Here is a 19,372-nt window from a genome sequence, read left to right on the forward strand (position 1 = left end):
AAAGTGGATTGGGAGCAAGACAAAGTATGTAATGGAGGAAAATAACTGAAGATTGTGTAAATCTAATCACAGACACTTTGATATAATGACCCTCAAATAATTAACCCTTTGACCTTATATTCAGACTAGAAAATGTTCTCAGAAATATATTTTTTTGCAGCAGTAGCTGGCACTTTCTGTAAAAGATTTGAATTTACTTATTTATAACTATATCTGAAACATAAATGGTGTTCTGAAATAACTAGAATTTTGGCCTATCCTCTAACTATATTTACAATAAAGGATCAAAAAAATTAACATAGCATACACTGTCAGGGTTCTCGTATCAGTCTGGTATGCCATGTTTTTTCAGTATAAATCAAGAAATTTTACATTTAATTTCTAATGCTAATGATCTCTTGTTTATAAGGTAAAATAGGCCTTCATGAAATACAATACTACTTTAGAACCTCAGACCCACAGTGATATATCATTTTTACTAAAAAAGCTAATTTATTTTCTTGGGTAATATAAAATAAAAACTAGAAGTAATAATAGTTTTGGCTTAAGATAAAGAAGATAAAAGTTGATCTATTGATTACTAGGTAATTAATAAAATAGGAATGTTGGATACTATTTACAACAAAAGCGATTAGCATCTAAAATGTCATATTTAATACAACTATTTGTTTTTTAATATAAATATTATAATACCTATCCTTATTTGCAAACTACATATAGGTACATGCAGATTTTTTTACCTCATATTCTCATGCATTTTTACTAAAACGTATAATATCATCCTTATTCAAACATAATAGCACCATGAAGGTAGGGATATTTTGGTCAATTTTACTGTGAATCTTAAATGCTTAGCACTGATAAAAAATATTTATATAGTAATAACTTAAATGTAATAAAGGTAAAACTAAGTGTAATAAATATTCTCAAATGTCAAAAATATGTTGGATGTGTGGAAAGAAAGTTAAACTGTCTGGACAGTAATGTACTGATTTTGTTTATAAAATATATCTAGGAAAAAGCAAAAAAGGCAAGTAATCTTACCCAATATCCATACCAACTGGAACTCCAGAAAAAAAATTAGACAAATTACATTTCCTATGAGGAAAATCAAATTTTTCTATTGAACGCTTGTAGCAGGATGGTTCCTGGCTAAAGAATTGCTCACTTCCTGGACAATGTTATATACATTGAACTTTCTGGAATATGTAATAGAAATAAATTTTATAAGGTAAACATTACCTCTTTTGTGAATTAACATATAAAACTCACTAGAACTTTATGTTTTTCTGGGCCATATGTGTACATTCTTTAAGGAAAGAGAAAACCTATAGAACCAGACACTATGTCCCAGTTCTCTATCTGCTTCATTCAAGTCTCTTGATTGTATCTTAAAATTAGTAGTAAAGTTTGACACTAGAGTAAGATTTCCAATTGTCTGAATCTAATTTTACAATTCAATCATGTTAAAATGACCTATGAATGAGAGATAATGAAGCTGTCTCACACTTGTATTACCATACATTATTCAAAATGGGAAGTATTCAAGATTGAAAGACACTTTTACACACCAGGACAACAGATAGTAACAGACTTCCCAGGGCAAAACTGGGGCACAGTAGTCATGCTACAAATGGCCATGAGTCTTTCACTCATTTGTTTATTTACGTATATGATAAAGGTTTAAATATTTCTGCCAAATTTGAATGTTCAAGGGAGAAAATGAATGAAAAAATATAACTTCATGCAGGAACTGCAGTATTCAGTGATATATGAATTACTATGAATGATCTTATATTAACAATATAAGGGTCAGAACAAATATACAATATAATATATTATTTCTAATTAAATATTAAGAAAAAACATATTACTGCTATTGATTACATATATCTGCAGAAATGTAAGTATTTAATAATAATATCTTAAAGTTGGAATGACAGTAACAGGTGATATGAATAGCATTCAGACTAATTCATAGCTTATTAGAAACACTGAGCACCTCAAATGTCTTAAGTGAATTTTATATAATGTCTGATGTTTAGAAGTTGCTCAAAGCACGAAGACATAAAAACAATATGTTTAATTGATGATACACAAACATTAACTATACATCTTAGAGGTTTGTAAAGGAGCACAGAATCTTCTATATGTAATTCCTGTTTTTGTCAACTGATTTAAACACCTCAGATAGGACTTTGAAGAGTCAATGAACCCCTCACAACCATAAATGAAATTACTTTGTGGTCATATGTGTATTTTTAGCAGTGGGAAGAAGTTGAAATTTTTATCAAATTCTTCAATTTCTTCAGTTATGTATATGTGACCAAAGAAGCAAAAAAAAAAAAAAAGAACCAATGCTCAAGAGAAATAGAGAAATAGTATCTAGAGGATAGCTAGCTCCTATAAGAGATGACCTATATTGTGAGGCAATAATTGCTCACACTCATGCTCTGATTAACATACAGATTTCTGCTCTACTTGAAACAAGCTACCTATTAACAAATATACTATTTTGGAAAATATTAACCCATAACCATCCACTCAAATTACCATAACCTATGAAGAAGGGAATAGTAATTGCCTGACCAACCATCTTTACAAAACTAGCCCTCCCTGGCTTATTTACCGATCTATATCTCATAAGCTATTCAGAATTAACTTAGATAACTAAGTTTTTTATCATTAAAATATTCTAATCATAATGTTCTTTCGTGCTTTATATACAATAAATTTTCAAAGTATAAATATAGTAAAATATTCATAACATAATAACTTTGGATCATAATTAAGCATATCTTTTATTCAAAATATTTTCTTTTTTTCTTTAAGTGCATTAGGTTACTAAGAACATGAAGGCTATAGATTTTTAAAACCCAAGAAAGTAAATATTGACAATGATTTTACTACTTACTTCAATTCATACTTAACCTTCTCCAACATGGTTTCTGCTTATCACTATTGAATTTCCTCTTATAAAGGCCCATTGGTTTCAATGTTTCAAATTCAAAAAACACTATTTTGCTGTCATATTCTAAGACTTTTCAGTTTTTGTTCAATTGAAGTGAATAGTATGTTCTTTTTAAATTAATTTAATTTTATTAAATTAGTACATGTATGTATTCTTATAAGTATCATAAATCACAAAATTAAAAATAAATTTTCTCAAAACAAGATCAAAATAAAAAAATCAAAATTCAGAAGTCTTTATCAGAAATGGTTTATATTTTTTTAAGCATCAAATTTGACATAGAGGCAGGGGATCAGTTCAGTAATAAAATACATGCTTAATATATACAAAGACATAGATTTGATCCCCTGTGTCATATAAAAACAAACATAATAAAAATAGTATAGAAGCTCGAATTCATAGAAAAAATCCAGTTTGTCATTAAAAATATTGGAAAAAATCTTATCTATAAGAAATAAAATACATATATACATATGTGTGTATTCATGTGTATATTTATTCCACATACATATTTTCTAATATACTATATTTTACTTTCCTTGTCACAATTAATGTAACAAATAATTTTCTTACCATGCCTCATACAAATACTCTCCAAAATCATTCAGTTTGCCTTAGTGTGCCATACAGATTTTATTATTTTTAGCATATGTTCTTATTTTAGAAATGTTCAGAACACAGCTATATAGGCTTGCTGTATGGGTATATGCCTTGGACATGACTGTGTCTTGAGTACACATAGGTACTCAAAGATTACTTATTGAAAAAATTAACAAATCCACAAAAGTTGTGTTTCAGAACAAGGAATAAGAAATTACTACAAACCACATGCTTACTTATTGCCAGGAAATGTACCTTTTCTAGATATAATTTAGGATTGATTTATTGAAGATCATTTTCAAAAACTCAGGACACAATGCACTCTCAAATATTACAAGACAAAAGAGAAAAAAACAATGCCTGTTTTCCAGAAATTCACATGTTGGCACAGGAAAATTTGTCAAAAATAATCATAACAAAAGGAACAAATAAGGTATTATGGGATGAACAAAAATAAGGCATTTATTTGGATTATGGAGGTAACTAAGTAAAATGGAGAATATTAATATGATTATAGTATGAAATAATTTTCAACAGGCAACAATAAATGCACTTCCACATATTCCACATAGAGAGGAACATCAAGCATATAGAAATAGTTGTATATTCTTGAAATTACAAGTGTCAGGAACAGTGAATGAATGAACCATTGTTTTGAACTGTCCTGGATAGTAGTGACACCTTCATTGGGAATTTCTGGTATGAAAGTGACAAGAAAACTGCCCATTTGAGGTAGTCCCTGTTAAGTGGAAATATTCTGTGCCACAGGAAAAAAAATGTTCCATAAACACTGGTTATTTTTTTAAACTTTCAAAGCAAGGAAATAATGCAATCATATATATATATATATATATATATATATATAATTTATTGGTAATTAGAAGCTTAGTTGTTAGTAACTGTAGGCAAGAAAAAATTATTAGGATGAGGATATAATCTATTGATCAATGGTAGACCATAATCCAGGTAGATATCTTTCTAAAGTTTTGGAATATACCTGATCCAAAAAAATGTTTGGTATGATAATACCAAATGGGAATGAGTTATTTGTAGAGTATGGCCTTTGCCTTAAAGTATATTTCTTTTCCTCTTTATGAATTTATTGGACAGGCATAGATTAGAGTGGTTACTTGCAATTTCCCAATACACATTATCAAAAACAGAAACCAAGAACTCGAAGAATATGACCTCATAAGCTAAAATTAAACAACTTTCACAACAAAAAATCTATTGGAATCAATATTAGATAGAATAAGAATTTAAAATAATTATATTGAATGTACAGAGAAAGGAAAGGGAAGAGAAAACAATATGAACTAAGAACAAAAAGTGATAGTCAATTTTTAAAATAATCAATCTTAGGTAGGCAGAGAGTACAAACAGTAAACTGAATTCTGCTACAGAATATTGCATGAGTCTGAAGATCAAATTGAGGAACTATCCCAGAATAATCCTGGGAAAGACAGAGATTAAAAATATAGGAAAAATGTTGAAAGACATGGAAGATAGAAGTAAGAGTACATAGTACATATCCCAGAAGGATAAAAATAAATAAATATTAAGTATGTGAGGAAATAATTGAATATTTGACAAATAAAAGAGAGTAAGATCAAATATGCATACAGATACTGACATGCATGCCTACTGAAATTTTGAAAGATAACTTTAAAAGATTCTAAAGAAAGATGAATCAAGTAGTATTAGATTTTTCAATAGCAATACTTACTGTGAATTTTAACAAAAAAAGGTACAATAATATTTTTAAGTATTAAAGGAGAATGCTTTGCCCATAGGCTTCAAAAATTTAGCCAAATAATTGTCCAAATTTGAGAATGAACAAAAATAGTTTGGGGAAAACAAAAACTGTTCAATGAGAAGGTTTCCTACTACAACCTCACATTAAAAACAGTTGAAAAATCTCTGAAATGTTGCAAATTATTTAAAAATCTTGAATCAAAAAGATTTATATTTGCTTTGAAGTGTTTTTAAAGGTAAAATCAAATAAACAGAAAAATTACAGTTAAATTGTAAGGATAGGGAACAAGGTGTCTGAAAAAATAGATAAAATGAAAATCCTACACTAAATTTCTAAGAACTGGGTGATTCTTCTTATGTCATAGGCAGAATATCAGAGAATTCTTCCTCTGGAAAAAACACTGATATTTTTGCTCACAGAATCGAAAGTCTAGATACCACCTCATTCTCATACACTAAAAGTCAAAAGTTGAGGGACTGGGGCTGTTGCTCAGTGGTAGTGAACTTGCCAGGCATGTGTGAGGCACTGGGTTTTAATTCTTAGCAATGCATATAAATAAATAAAATAAAGGTCTATCAACAACTAAAACATATTTTTTAAAAAAAAGATTAAAAGATTTTAAGGAAACATACATATATAAACAGAGTTTCCAAAGATTATTTCAGGAACTTATACTTAAATATGGGTGAACAAATAAGTATTATCAGCATTATTAAAAATACTCTAATTAAAAAGTAACTTGGAAGGAAAATACAATATGTAGAAGAGCCATCCATAAAAATTCAATAACTATTTATGACAGAATCACTCAAAAATGTAGAAATGGAAGGGAATTACTTCAACATAATAAATGCCAAATAAGAAAAACCCACAGCTACCATTATATTCAATAATAAAATATCTACTTGCCTTTTTTCTTTAAGAGTAGGACTAGGACAAGGATGTCCATTTTTACCACTTTTTTGTAATATAGTAATAGAAGTCCTAGCCAGAGCAATGTAAAAAGAAATAAAATATACAAACTGGAAAGGTGAAGAAGTAAAAGTCATCTGTCCACAAAGAACATGATCTTTATTGAAAACTCATAATGATTTTCACATTCACACACACACACACACACACACACACACAAACACAAACACACACATTCATAAAAACACACAGAATAAATAAGTTTGAATTAATGAAGTTGCAGGATATAAGACCAAACCACAAATATCAATTAGTTCTATATAAACAATTCAAAAAATCAAAATTAAGAAACAAATTTGTTTTAGTGTCAAAAATAGAAATAAAAGCTTGACAATAATTTAACCAAAAAGGTGAAAGAGTTATACATTAAAACCTACAATACTTTATTAAAAGAATTAAAGAGACAGAAATAAATGAAAAGATATCTCATGTCCATGAATTGGAAAACCTGAAATTGTTAAATACTACCCAATGGATCAAAAAACCCAATGCAATCCTTAACAAATTCCCAATGGCATTTTTAGTGGAAATAAAAAAACATTCTAAAATCAAACCAAATGTCAAGCAACAACAGAGTTTTATATATATATATATATATATACTGTGAGACCAGTAACTTTTTTATTTATTTATAAAAAAAGTTACTGGTCTCACAGAATCTGGTTTCAAAACTTACTTCAAAACTATGGTAATTAAAACAATTATGATACAGGCAAAATAGGATGGAAGTAAAATTCTCTACTGATAGCTTCCACACAAGCTAACAAGGTGAACAGTTAACTACACACTAAACTACCTTCACAAGAGCTAAGAAAATTAGGTGAAAGACCACAGTGCCTACTTGCAGTATAACAAAATAAAAGAGAGGTCTTGAAGAAGGCAGACAGGAGAGTTGCCAGAGTCATCCCTCCCCCAGTTCTAATAATCCCAGCATGGAGAGAGGCACATCTCTGCTTCAGGAAGGGAGAGAGCATTAAGTCCAGGCCTTAGATTTGACACCCAGTACCAGGTTTGCTGTGGTGATTCCCAAAGCCAGACATGCCAGATAAATTTCATTAGCCTTGCTGCCAGACCATTTCCCATGGTCTGAGCTGGAACTACTACAGGCCAAGTACTGACTGCTTCCTCCTTCCATTCTCCAACCTCTAACCTCCGGAGGCAGAACAGGAAATAAGACTCCACCTGCTCTTGAGCAGTGCACAAAAAAGAAACATAAGGCTTTGTTTTAGAGTTCAGTGGGGTGAGAACCAGCACTCACTATAAAGTGAAGACCTGTATGTAGGCCAGAGCCTACAATCAGAGCTAGAACAGGTCACCCGGTGACTTGTGCACCACTAGGATAGAATCAAGTTTTTGCTTGAATCATTGCTAATCCTTAGGCATATGTTCCCTCCTTCCAAGACTGCATTTTTCTATGGCTGTGAGACTTGTAAGTAACCCAGTTTAACATGAGACTTGGTAGCTAAGGGAATGTCTCTACCATCCATCCCTCAACCTTGAGCAGAACAGTGTGGTGAAAGACACCATTCACTGGGTACAGGATATGATAGAAAGCACAAGATTCAGTTAAGGAACTTAGTGGTAGTTTGGTAAAACTTAACACTGGGAGAATCCTAATGGACCATCTAAAGTTTCCCCTGACACATCTCCAGTGCCAGGGTAAGACATATGCATGACCCCAATCTATGAGATTTGCATTTCAGTTAGCATCATCTGAGGATGAATGCAGTAATTTTGAGTCATACATGAGTCTGAGAAATAGGCAGCCCATAGATAGCAATGTGAGCCTTGAGCCTAGCTCAGTTTTGTTCTGGTCTTCATATGCTATGGGATAAGGGTATAGCACAGTTTGTTGGCAATGGTGACCACAGATATTATATAGGAGCTGAAGCTGGTCATTTATGATGACTCTGCCCAGATAGAGTTGGTCAGACTCCCCAATGTCTAACCTCAGGCTGGTTATATTGGAGGCCTAACCAAGTCCTAGGGAGAAAGCTTGTGAGAACAGACTACTCTTTTTATGTGCTTTCCTAGTTCATTCTGGACTACACGCCAAAAAGTGTATTGGAGATAGAAGTAGGCTTAAATTTGTCTCGAGTACTGAAATAATGATAATACACCAAGAGCATGCACATAGATATTATCCAGTGCTGAAGCAGCAGAAAGGATAAGGAGTTCAGAGAGAATCAGCGGCATGGTTAGAATTTCTGGAGAACTTATACATACACACACACACACACACACACACACACACACACACACTAAGAAGATTAAAATCCCTTAACATCCAAATGATATTGCATGCCAACAAGCATCAGAAGCATTCAGATCTTTTTTTTTCTTGAGATGCTGGGGACTGAACCCAGGCCTTGTGCATGTGAGGCAAACACTCTACCAACTGAGCTATATCCCCAGCTCCCATCAGAAGCATTCAGGAAAACATGATCTCACCCAGTAAAATAGTGTGCAAGAAAATGACCAGAAAGTAATCAGTATGACAAAATGCTCAGAGGATTTAAAACAGTTGTTTAAAAAGAAATTCAATGAGCTTGAATGAAAGACAGAGAAACAATTCAATACACTAGTAAGGAAATTTTATAAAGAGATGGAAGCAATTTTAAAAATCAAACAGAAATTCTTGAGCTGGAAAATACACTCAAGAAAATTAAAAATATAATAGAAATTATCAATAACAGTAGATGAAACAGAAGAATTAGTGTACTTGATGACAGGCTAATGAAAATACAGAGTTGGATGAGAAAAATGGAAAAAGAATGATAAAAAATAAAGAAAGCACGCTAAAAGAACAAATATTCGGCTTCTTGAGGTACAAAAAGGACTTGGAATGTCAAAAAGGTAGAAAGTTTATTCAAAGAATAAAAAACTTCCCAAATCTAGAGAAGGATAGCATATAAACAGAATTGGAAGGTCAAAGGTCATCATTTTAACTCAGCCAAATCTATCCCATGACATCTTACAATATTGATCTCAAAGGTGAAAGATATAAAAGATTCTCAAGGCTACAAGAGAAAAGAAACAACACAGAATGGTATCCCAATTCACCTTGTAGCTGACTTCTCCACAGAAACCTGGCAGGCCAGGAAAAAGTATGGCAAGATTTTCTTAGTACTGAAGGAAAAAAGAAATCTGTCAGCTGAGAACAATGTAACCAGCAAAGCTATCCTTCAGAAATGAAAAAAAGATAAAGATGGTCCCAGATTGAAAAAAAAAAAAAAGCTAAGAATAAGAACCTCTGGCAAATCTGTTCTACAAGAAAATAAAAGGCAGTGCTTCAAACAGAAAGAGATATTAAGAAATAAGAAAAAAAACATAGAAGACATAAAATTCTCTAGCAAAGTAATTACACAAATTCATAATGTTCTAATATTTTAAAACTGGTGCATTAATCACTCATTTCTCTAGTATGAAGTCTAAAAAATAAAATAATTAAAAATAATAACTATATTAATAAATGCAATTAATATGTTAAAAGAAAGATGTAAAATTGGATACCAAAAATTTTAAATATGGAGAGAAATGGAATGAAGGTGTAGTTTTCTCATATATTTTCTCTTATTCTTGTTTGTTTCTGTTCTTATCTTTAAGATAATGTTAAGCTGGTATCATTTCAAAATAGTTTTCTGTAATCAAAAATGTTTTTTTGTAAGCCTCATGATAACTAAAAAGCAAAAATCTATAACAGGCAAACTAAAAATAAGTACGTAATTAAAGCAAACCAGGAGAGCAGATCATTTTAATGCAAAGGAAATTTATAAAACAGAGAAAGAAAAATAAACTACAAAAACTAGAAAACAAGTTACAAAGCAGTGGTATTAATACTTAATCATCTTGAGTATAAATGGATTATATTCTAAAATTTTAAAAAATAGAGTAATTGAATAGATTAAAAAATAAGACACAACTTTATGTTGCTTACAAAAAACAAAACAAAAAACAAACAAAACAAAAAAAACCACTGTACCTCTAATGACACATATAGATGAAAAATGAATGGATAAAATAAGATATTCCATGCAAATTGAATCCAAAGGAAAACAAGAGTAACCATACTTGTATAGAATTAACTTTAAACTACAATCAGTAAAAAGAGATGTACATTATTATGTAATGATACAGGGGTCCATTCAGCAAGAGAAAATAACAATTTTCAATATGTATATACCCATTATCACAGCATCTATATACACGTATACAAAATCACTCAACATTATTAATCATCAGAGAAAAGCAAATCAAAACTACAATGAGATATAATTCTACCCCAATAATAATAGCTATTTTTCAAAAAGTTTACACATAACAAAAACTAGCAAGTATGTGGAAAAAAGGGAATCATTACACACTGTTGTTGGGAATGTAAGTTAGTATAGCCATTACAGGAAACAGTAAGAAGGTTTCTTCAAGTAATTAAAAATAGAACTATTAAGATTTAACAATCTCAGGACTGGAGTTATGGCTCAGCAGTAGAGCACTCGCCTGGCATGTGCAAGGCCCTGGGTTCGATCCTCAGCACCACATAAAAAAATTTAAAAAGTAAAATAAAGGTATTGTGTCCAACAACAACAACAACAAAAGATTTATCAATCCCACTCATGGATATATATCCAATGGAAATTAATTAGTATTCTAAAGAGATCTATACTTCCATATTCATTGCATCATTAATCATAATACCCAGGAAACAGAAATAATTTATGTGTCCATCACCTGATAAATGGATAAGGACAACTTGGTACATTTATATGATGGAATACTATTCAGTCATAAAAAGAATTAAGTCCTGTCATTTACAATAACATGGATGGAAATGAAGATCATTATATTAAGTGAAATAAAGCAGGTGCAGAAAAACAAGTACTGCATGATCTTACTCAGACATGGAATCTAAAAAAATCTAGACTGGGGGATACATGATACAGGGAGAGTGTGGTAGGAGAAGGGATGGAGAAAGATTGATCTATGGTTACTAAATTCCAGTTAGATAGAAATAATAAATTCTGGGGTTATTGTACAATGATAACAATAATGTACTGTGCATTTCAAAAAGCTAGAAGGAAGGATATTGAAAGATTTCACCATAAAGAAATAATTAATGTTTGAGAAGATATATATGTTTATTTAAATATTACACAATACATATTTCTTAAAATATATCATGGTATCACTTTTATATGTACAATTTTATGTTTTATACATAAATTTAAAATGAATATATTTTTAAAACAACATATGGAATAACAAAAGACATTTATACCAATAGAATAGAATAGACTGCCTAGATATAAACTATTTCATATATGGTCAAATGATTTCCAATAAAAGTTTCAAGAACATTCAGTGGGTAGGAAGTCTTTTTTCACAATTAGGGCTTTGAAAACTGAATATCCACATGAAAATAAGTGAGTTTGAAATCATATTTTATATAAAAAATCAATCCAAAGTGAATGAAGAACCTAAACATTGAGTTAAAATTATAAAACTCACTGGGTACAATGACTCATGTCTATAATCTCAGAGGCTAGGGAGGCTGAAGCAGGATTTGAGTTTAAAGCCATCCTCAGCAACTTAGCAAGGCCCTAAGCAACTCAGCAAGACCCTATCTATAAATAAAATGTTTAAAAAGGTCTGAGAATGTTGCTCAGGGGTTTAGTTCCCCTGGGTTCAATCCCTGAACCCCCTACCACCAAAAAAGATCATAAAACCCGTAGAATAGAGAAAAAGCTCCAAGAGATTGGTGTTCTCAGTGATTTCTTAGATATGACACAAAAAGCATAGGAAATAAAATTAAAAGTAAATAATTTGGACTTAGAATGCTTTTGTATGTCACAGACACTACTAATAGAATGAAAAGGCAATTCACAAAATGGAAGGAAATCATTTTCAAATCATTTACTTGATAACAGATTGGTATCCAAAATATATACGAAATCCTACTATTAGCCACATTTAAAATAAACAATCAAATAAGAAGACTGTTACTTGCTGTGTTGGCACATGCCTGTACTACTGGCAACTCAGGATATTGAGGCAGGAGAACTGCAAGTTGGAGGCCAGGTTTTGCAACGTAGTGAGAACTCTTATCAAAATAAAAAATAAATAAATGAATGAGAAATTAGTTAGTTACAAGTTTTGACCAAGATGTGGACCAATTTGTACAATTATACACTGGTTTGTGGGAACATAAAATGGTAAAGCTGCTACAGAAAATAGTTCCTGAAAAAATTAAAAATAGAATCATCAAAGCTGGATGCAGTGGCATGCAAGTCCCAGTTACTTGGGAAGCTGAGGTTGGAGGATCACTTGAGCCTAGGAATTTTAGAACATGGACACCATAATGTGATCCCCATATCAAAAAAGAAAGAAAAAGGAAGGAAGGAAAGAAAGAAAATATATTCACTATCTCTCTCTCTCTCTCTCTGAGAGAGAGAGAGAGACTAAGCGAGATCCTCCCAAAGCAGGGGTTCAAAGACATATTCCACACTCTTCCACACTCGTGTTCATAGCAATATTATTCACAATAGCTAAAACATGGAAGAAAATCAAGTGTCTATTGGTGAATGATTGGATAAGCAAAATAGGCTATATACATACATAAGAATTTTATTCAGCCTTAAAAAAGAGAGAAATCCTGATACATGATACAGCACAGATGAAGGTTAAAAACTTAATCCTTAAGTGACAAAACTCAATTACGCAAGAACAGATAGTGTATGAAGTCTCTTGTATGAGATAACTAGAGTAATCAAATTCCAGAGAAGAAAAGTAGATGGTGGTGCCAGGAAGTGGAATGCCAAGGATGATCAAAGTAAATGTATAATGAGTATGGAGCTTCAGTTGAGGAAGATGGAAAAGTTCTGGAGATAGATGGGTGATTATGATTGTTGCACAACAATATAAAAGTGCTTAATATTACCAAACTGTAGAATTAAGATTAGGTTATGGATGTTTAACAGAAAAATGATATAAGAAAAATACCCAGAACTGAAGGACAAAAATTTTCAGATTGAAAAAGCACAATAAACTGAATAGAGAGAAAACCCAGCTAATCAAACTAAAACTGAGACAAATCACTTATGAAATACTTGAATACCTGACATAAAAACTGCTTATTTACAGTGAAAGGTGACAATCAACAACAAACAGAAGTTCACACACATCAGATCAAGAACTGAATGGCAATGGATGCCAAAAGTAACACTGGTATCCAGAAAGCAAGGAAGTTATTCTAAAAAAAGAAAGAAAATTGAAAAACATTCTGTATTTAATTGCACTTAATCTCATCATCGACCAAATTAAGTGTGGCATAAAGACAAGCTTAAGCTTTTAAATTTTAAAAAATTTAACCTCTATGCATAAGTTCTCAGTAATAGAGAAGGCCTCTCATTAAAAGAAGAAAATAAACCAAGAAAGAACATGATATAGAATCCTGGAAACAAGGGTTTCAACAGATTAGAGAGACAGATAAACTCTCAAGATCACGGTGGAAGGAAAGTGCCAAGATAACAGCTGTCATAGGAAGTACAGCAATAAAATTAAAAGAGTAAAAAGATGGGATCCAGAAGGATTATCTTTTTTTTAAATGTGGGTATATTTGAATTGGCAGTAGTTTGAATGGTGTAAGAGATTTGAAAACACATTTTCAACAAAAAACTGCATAAAAAAACAAATTTATTCCTAAAATAATGTGGCCCAGCTGTGAGCAGTATTTACTTAGTCAAAATAAATACAAATGAAATATTAGTTAACTCCAAATAGTGATGTTATAATTCTATTAGGAGAAGAGAGAAGGTTATAGGTAAGTGTATATGTTAAGGAGAATTATAAGAGAATAAAATCTCAATCTTTCATAGTAGAAACCTATAGATTAAATCTAAATTTGAAAAAGAGATTTTCTGATTAAGCTCAAATTATTTACTTTTAATTTTAATATAATAAAATTATTGAATTAAATGGCCTTGGAGTAGTAAAAGGAATGAATGGAGAGGTATGTAGCATGGGACTCCTATTTTTCCTTTTATTCCAGTTTGGTTTATAAGCCTAAAGGTTTAAAACATCACATAAAAATAAAATTACATTTAAATAAAAGACATAGAGCTTTATGAAGTACATGAAAATAATGATGTACAGATAAAATAAGCAACAAGTCATTGACAAATGTGGATCTAGTAGAGTGACCAGTTTTACATGCAAGAAAAGAAAATAACCAAGATAAAGATACCAACATGGAATTTTATAAAATAGAAAAAATTACGTATTTGAGAATTAAAGAGAATCCCTTGAGATAACTGATTTTCAAATTAAAAGGCTTCATAATATTTCTGTGAAAGATGATAGAAAAAAGAATGTCTCTTATAACATTTTCTCATTTTAAAAAATCTTTAAAAATAAAAGAATGCATATTAACAACCAAAATTTAATAATACTCATTTATATAACAAAAATAATTACAAAGTTGAAGTAAATTTAATATCACTTTTTAATTTCAAAATTTGTGATTAATCTGATACTTCATATAGTTCTCAAAGAAGGTGTAATACGGACAAAACCATACGATAACAAAACAATCAATTCAGTGTAATTCTTGCTATCCAATTTACCTACTTCCAAATATCTACACGAAATGAGGTTCTTGAAATTCATGGAATTTATGAATTTGTATATTTCATTGACTCTTGTATTTATTTAGAGTTCAAATCATTATTCCCAATGGGCAGTGCTTTATTTAGTCATCAAAATATATTCTTTAAATATAATTAAAATTTATATAACTTACCTTCTGGAAAGAGATGACTTGATTTTTTTGATTTCCTGCCAATATCTTTTGTTTTTAATCCATATATAATGGGAGAAAGATTTTTTCTCTGTCCACTCACTTTTTTAAGATCAACAGAAGAATAAATATCCTGTGAAAGTAAAATAAAAGCACTGATAGCATCTCATATGTTTTAGAGTTCCCAAAGAGCTTTCATATGCAATATATAATATTATAATTGACTTTAATTAAAAGAAATCTGGAAAATAGGCAGAGTTAAGAAAAAAAATTAAAAATTTCCCTTTCTGTAATATTTTTATAAACTGTCCTTCTATTAAGAGTTAATAATATACCTTACATAAAGCTACAAAAGAGATGGAGGATAAAGGAGACCTGTACGGAGAATGCCATAAGGAGACAACAAAGAAACACACTATAGTGTTTGTCCAGAAAGTCTAAAGGAAGATTCAGAGAAAGAAAATCTATTTCACAGAACAATGATGACAGCAACATAAGCTGGAAAAGGAGGAACAGTAACACAAGAAGAATGTGGTGGGGGTGGTCAGCATAATTACAAATCTGAAAAAAACAAGTGGATCAAATATGACTGGGAGGAATAACAAGTTGAAGAGGAGCTTCATCAAAAAATGGGGGCATTGTCAATGTAAACTATATGTCTGTATTGTAATGTTTTATTAACACTGTTCTCTCTTTTTCTGTTCAGAGTCCAGCCAGGACTATTCCAGAGGTTTTATCAGGTCGTGAGGGAATCATCTCTATTTTATTGCATACATTGCTTCTATCCTCAAAGTTCTCTCATCATTCCAGAGAGATTCTAGAGCTCCAAACACCTTGTCTACATTTCAGTCTGGAAGATGGAAGAAGAGAAAATTTAAAAAGGGCACAATTATATTTCTTATCTCTTCTCAGAGATTCTACTAATAACTTCTACTAAGATCTCACTGACCACTCACAGTTACAAAGGAGAGGGTAAGGAATATGGCCTTTAAACTAGGAAAAAAAAGGAGGGGGTACTGGAATAAAATTGAAGTCCTCTTACTAAGAAGAAGAAGAGAAGGGGGGACAAAGGACAGATAACAATGGGCAAATAATTATCTCTGTCACAGGTAGAAAAACCAAGACCATAAAAGGATGTATATGTTTGTACATTACAACTTTTGCAGGATAATGTGCTTTCCTTGATAATAAACACTGATCTAAATTCTAAAAGCTTAGCAAATATTCACCTGAAGCTAGATCTTTCTGAGATGTTTGCTTATGCATATTTGTATATATAACATTTACATAGACTTTATCACCTGCTATTATTTTAAGCTCTTTACAGATATTAGCTCATTTAATACATAAAAAAAAAACAGGAGGTGAGATTTTTCACCCTGCAAGCTCTCATAGAGATCTTTATGTCTATGAGAATTAAAGTCATAGAAGAGGATTTCAAAATAGAGAAATCATTCTCATATTTTCATCAGTATTTTTACTTGTCCACTGATTCAAACCTCCTTTATTCTTTTATTCTACCTTTTAATAAAAACCACTTGGATATGTTTTCTCTCTACACCACATAATATAGATATATTTAATGAAATCTATATTATTATTATTCGAAATCTATATTATTAATACATAGTATTCTCTAATTTATCATATTGAAAACAAGTCTCTGCAATGTCGCAAATTGCTAGGATATTTTATTGTTCATAGCAGGCACTAAGTATTATCTGTTCATGAATTTATTCTTCAATGAAATAGCTTTCACTCATCAACTCTTAAGATAATTTCTTTTAAGTCTTTACATGACAATATCACTAGTTTTTGCTAGAATACAAATAAGCAGGGTACTTTAGACCTCAATAATGGTCTTTGTACTTTATATATTTACAAATTTTTCTTCAGGTTACCAAGAATGATTATAATTCATAATATCAAAATGTGATGTGATTTTTAGGTAATGTTGAATCTGTTTTCATTTAAATCTATTTTTATATTAAATATGACAAAAATAGCATAGAACACTATGTTGCAATTAAATCTGTAAAAAAAATTGTCAAATGCTTTTCCACCTCAAATTTTCTATAAATCCTTATCATACAGTATGATTCTTGTATCTTCCTACTTCTGAGAATTTTACTCTATTTTGATAACTTCCCTATCTTTTCTTGCTGACAACACAATTCATCACATGTGAAAAAATCACTTCAAACTCCATTTGAATCATAGAAATAGTCTTTTAGTTGCCACATTTTTATCCTACCCATAAGAAAATAATGCATGTTCTCAACAATTTGGTTTTCACAAGTATTTATTCCTTTATGTTGCCTCAGAATGATAAAGAAAAAAACACTACGTCAAATCTGAGATGCATTATCTCTATCATAGTTAATTTATAGAATCATGAAATTTAAAAGGCCAGAAATTAAATAAGTAGCTAGCAAATTTATTTTCAAAATATCATTTCTTTAGTTCCCCCCATTTACCTTTTATCATGTATCCAAACATCATTGTTTGTCATAATTTAAAATAGTTTTCCTTGTTTAATTTTAGCAAAGAAAAATTTATTACCAAGATTTCATACTTTATAGTGGAATAAATCTGTAGTAAGATAATCAGTCTAGATTTCTAAATAAACCTATTTATATAAGCTAAAGTCTCTAAGTTAAAGCTCACACAAGCTACCAACATAATGAAAATGTACTTTTCTGTTCTATATATTTCAAAAAGAAAAAGAAACAATGTGACCATTTATTGATTGATCTCTGAGACCATGGAGAAGGAAAAGTTATCAGAAGACTAAGAATGATCTACTAAACATTTTGTTTTCGATAGCAAAAGTATATTCTATTCTCTGTAGCACTCTAATCCTCACATTGGTCTTCAATAATTTTAGAAAATATTTTAAGAATATTTGATAACATTTGATATTATAAGTTGACAACAACTTAATTGCATTAGATATAGTTTAATTTTTAACAGGCTCAAGGTAATTCAGTTCAAATATTTGTGTATGGTAAACCTAAAATCAGTAGTATGTTTGATATATCTTTCTTTACTTAAAAAATAACAATATGATTAGGTAAAGCACTTGAGTGATCACATGGAAAAAAGTGAGAATTCATAAAATGATACCACTCTGAAAGAACGTCTATAATTTCATTATAAACAGATCTGTTCTCAATCATATCTTGATCAATATGTGTGTGTATGATTTGACTCAAAATATTAAAAAAATGTTTATCACATTTTCAGAAGAAATGATAAAGGAACAAAATCTTTGAACACCAGAGAGCAGTCTAAAACATGGCATATCCACAGACTGGAGCAGTGGGTCAAATTAAATACATGAAGTTAAATAGGAAGAGATATTACATTTGGGCAAAAATACTTAATTAATTAAATACATCATATGATTTAAAGGATGAATGATAAGAGACCCAAGATATTTAAGAGAAAACTAATTAGAACCCCTTTGTACAATGTGACCCTAACTTATATTAATATTTACTTTAGAAAGGGAAAAAATGGCACTTTTATCCTATCACTTCTGATCAGAACAATAGTTGGTATATTGTGTCAGGAAAGAGAAATATGTTTAAAAGTTACAGAAAACCAGGAACATGAAAAGATAGAAGTTTACCCACTAAATTACTGTGAAATTAAGCAGTGTATAAGTCACATTTAAGTAGAGAAAACGTAACAGAGATTTGGGCTCCACTTTCTTATGACGTACATCTTCCTCTTCTTGGAAAATACCATTCTCCTGTTCAAATCAGAAGAACTTTGTTCTGTAACCCTTTTATGAAACTGTATACGTAAGTCATGAGCATTCTTGGCAAATTCAACCTCCAAAATAGGTCTCAAATCTGTTCAACTTTTTGCATTTCTACTGTTATTTCTTAAAAGTTATAATTATCTCTTCCCAGTCAAGGTCAATCACAAATATCTTCTTTTAGTATATACAAGATACATTTACATGGTTCAAGTTGTAAAACTGATCATATTTCTTTTTGGCTTTAAATGTGATTTAAGAATGCTAAGTCTTTACTATGAGGTACAAAATCTCAGTAAAATGAGGCCTCTGACTATATAGCTAGCTCATTTATCTCATGCTACTCTTGACTTAGTTCATTATACTTCTGTCACTCTAGACTTCATTCAGTCTCCTGAAGGAATCTCAAACAAAAGAAGCTATTGCTGTGTTCTGCTGCCTATCCTATCCTCTACAATCTCCCTCCCCTTCCCTCCCCCCCATCTTCTCTCTCTACCCCATCTACTGTAATTCATT

The 19,372-nt window shown here is 30.7% G+C and overlaps 1 protein-coding gene across 1 annotated transcript in view; it reads right to left on the reverse strand.

The window, feature by feature from the left end:
- The window catches only part of Lrriq3 (leucine rich repeats and IQ motif containing 3), a 150,469-nt gene that overhangs the window by 26,472 nt on the left and 104,625 nt on the right, over positions 1 to 19,372 (reverse strand). Inside the window, exon 6 of the mRNA XM_026410275.2 lies at positions 15,094 to 15,223. Within this exon, the coding sequence (XP_026266060.2) occupies positions 15,094 to 15,223 (130 nt within the window). The remainder of the gene's footprint in view (positions 1 to 15,093; positions 15,224 to 19,372) is intronic.

The sequence above is a fragment of the Urocitellus parryii genome, chromosome 11 (genome assembly GCF_045843805.1).
Source record: "Urocitellus parryii isolate mUroPar1 chromosome 11, mUroPar1.hap1, whole genome shotgun sequence".
In the NCBI taxonomy this organism is placed as follows: domain Eukaryota; kingdom Metazoa; phylum Chordata; class Mammalia; order Rodentia; family Sciuridae; genus Urocitellus; species Urocitellus parryii.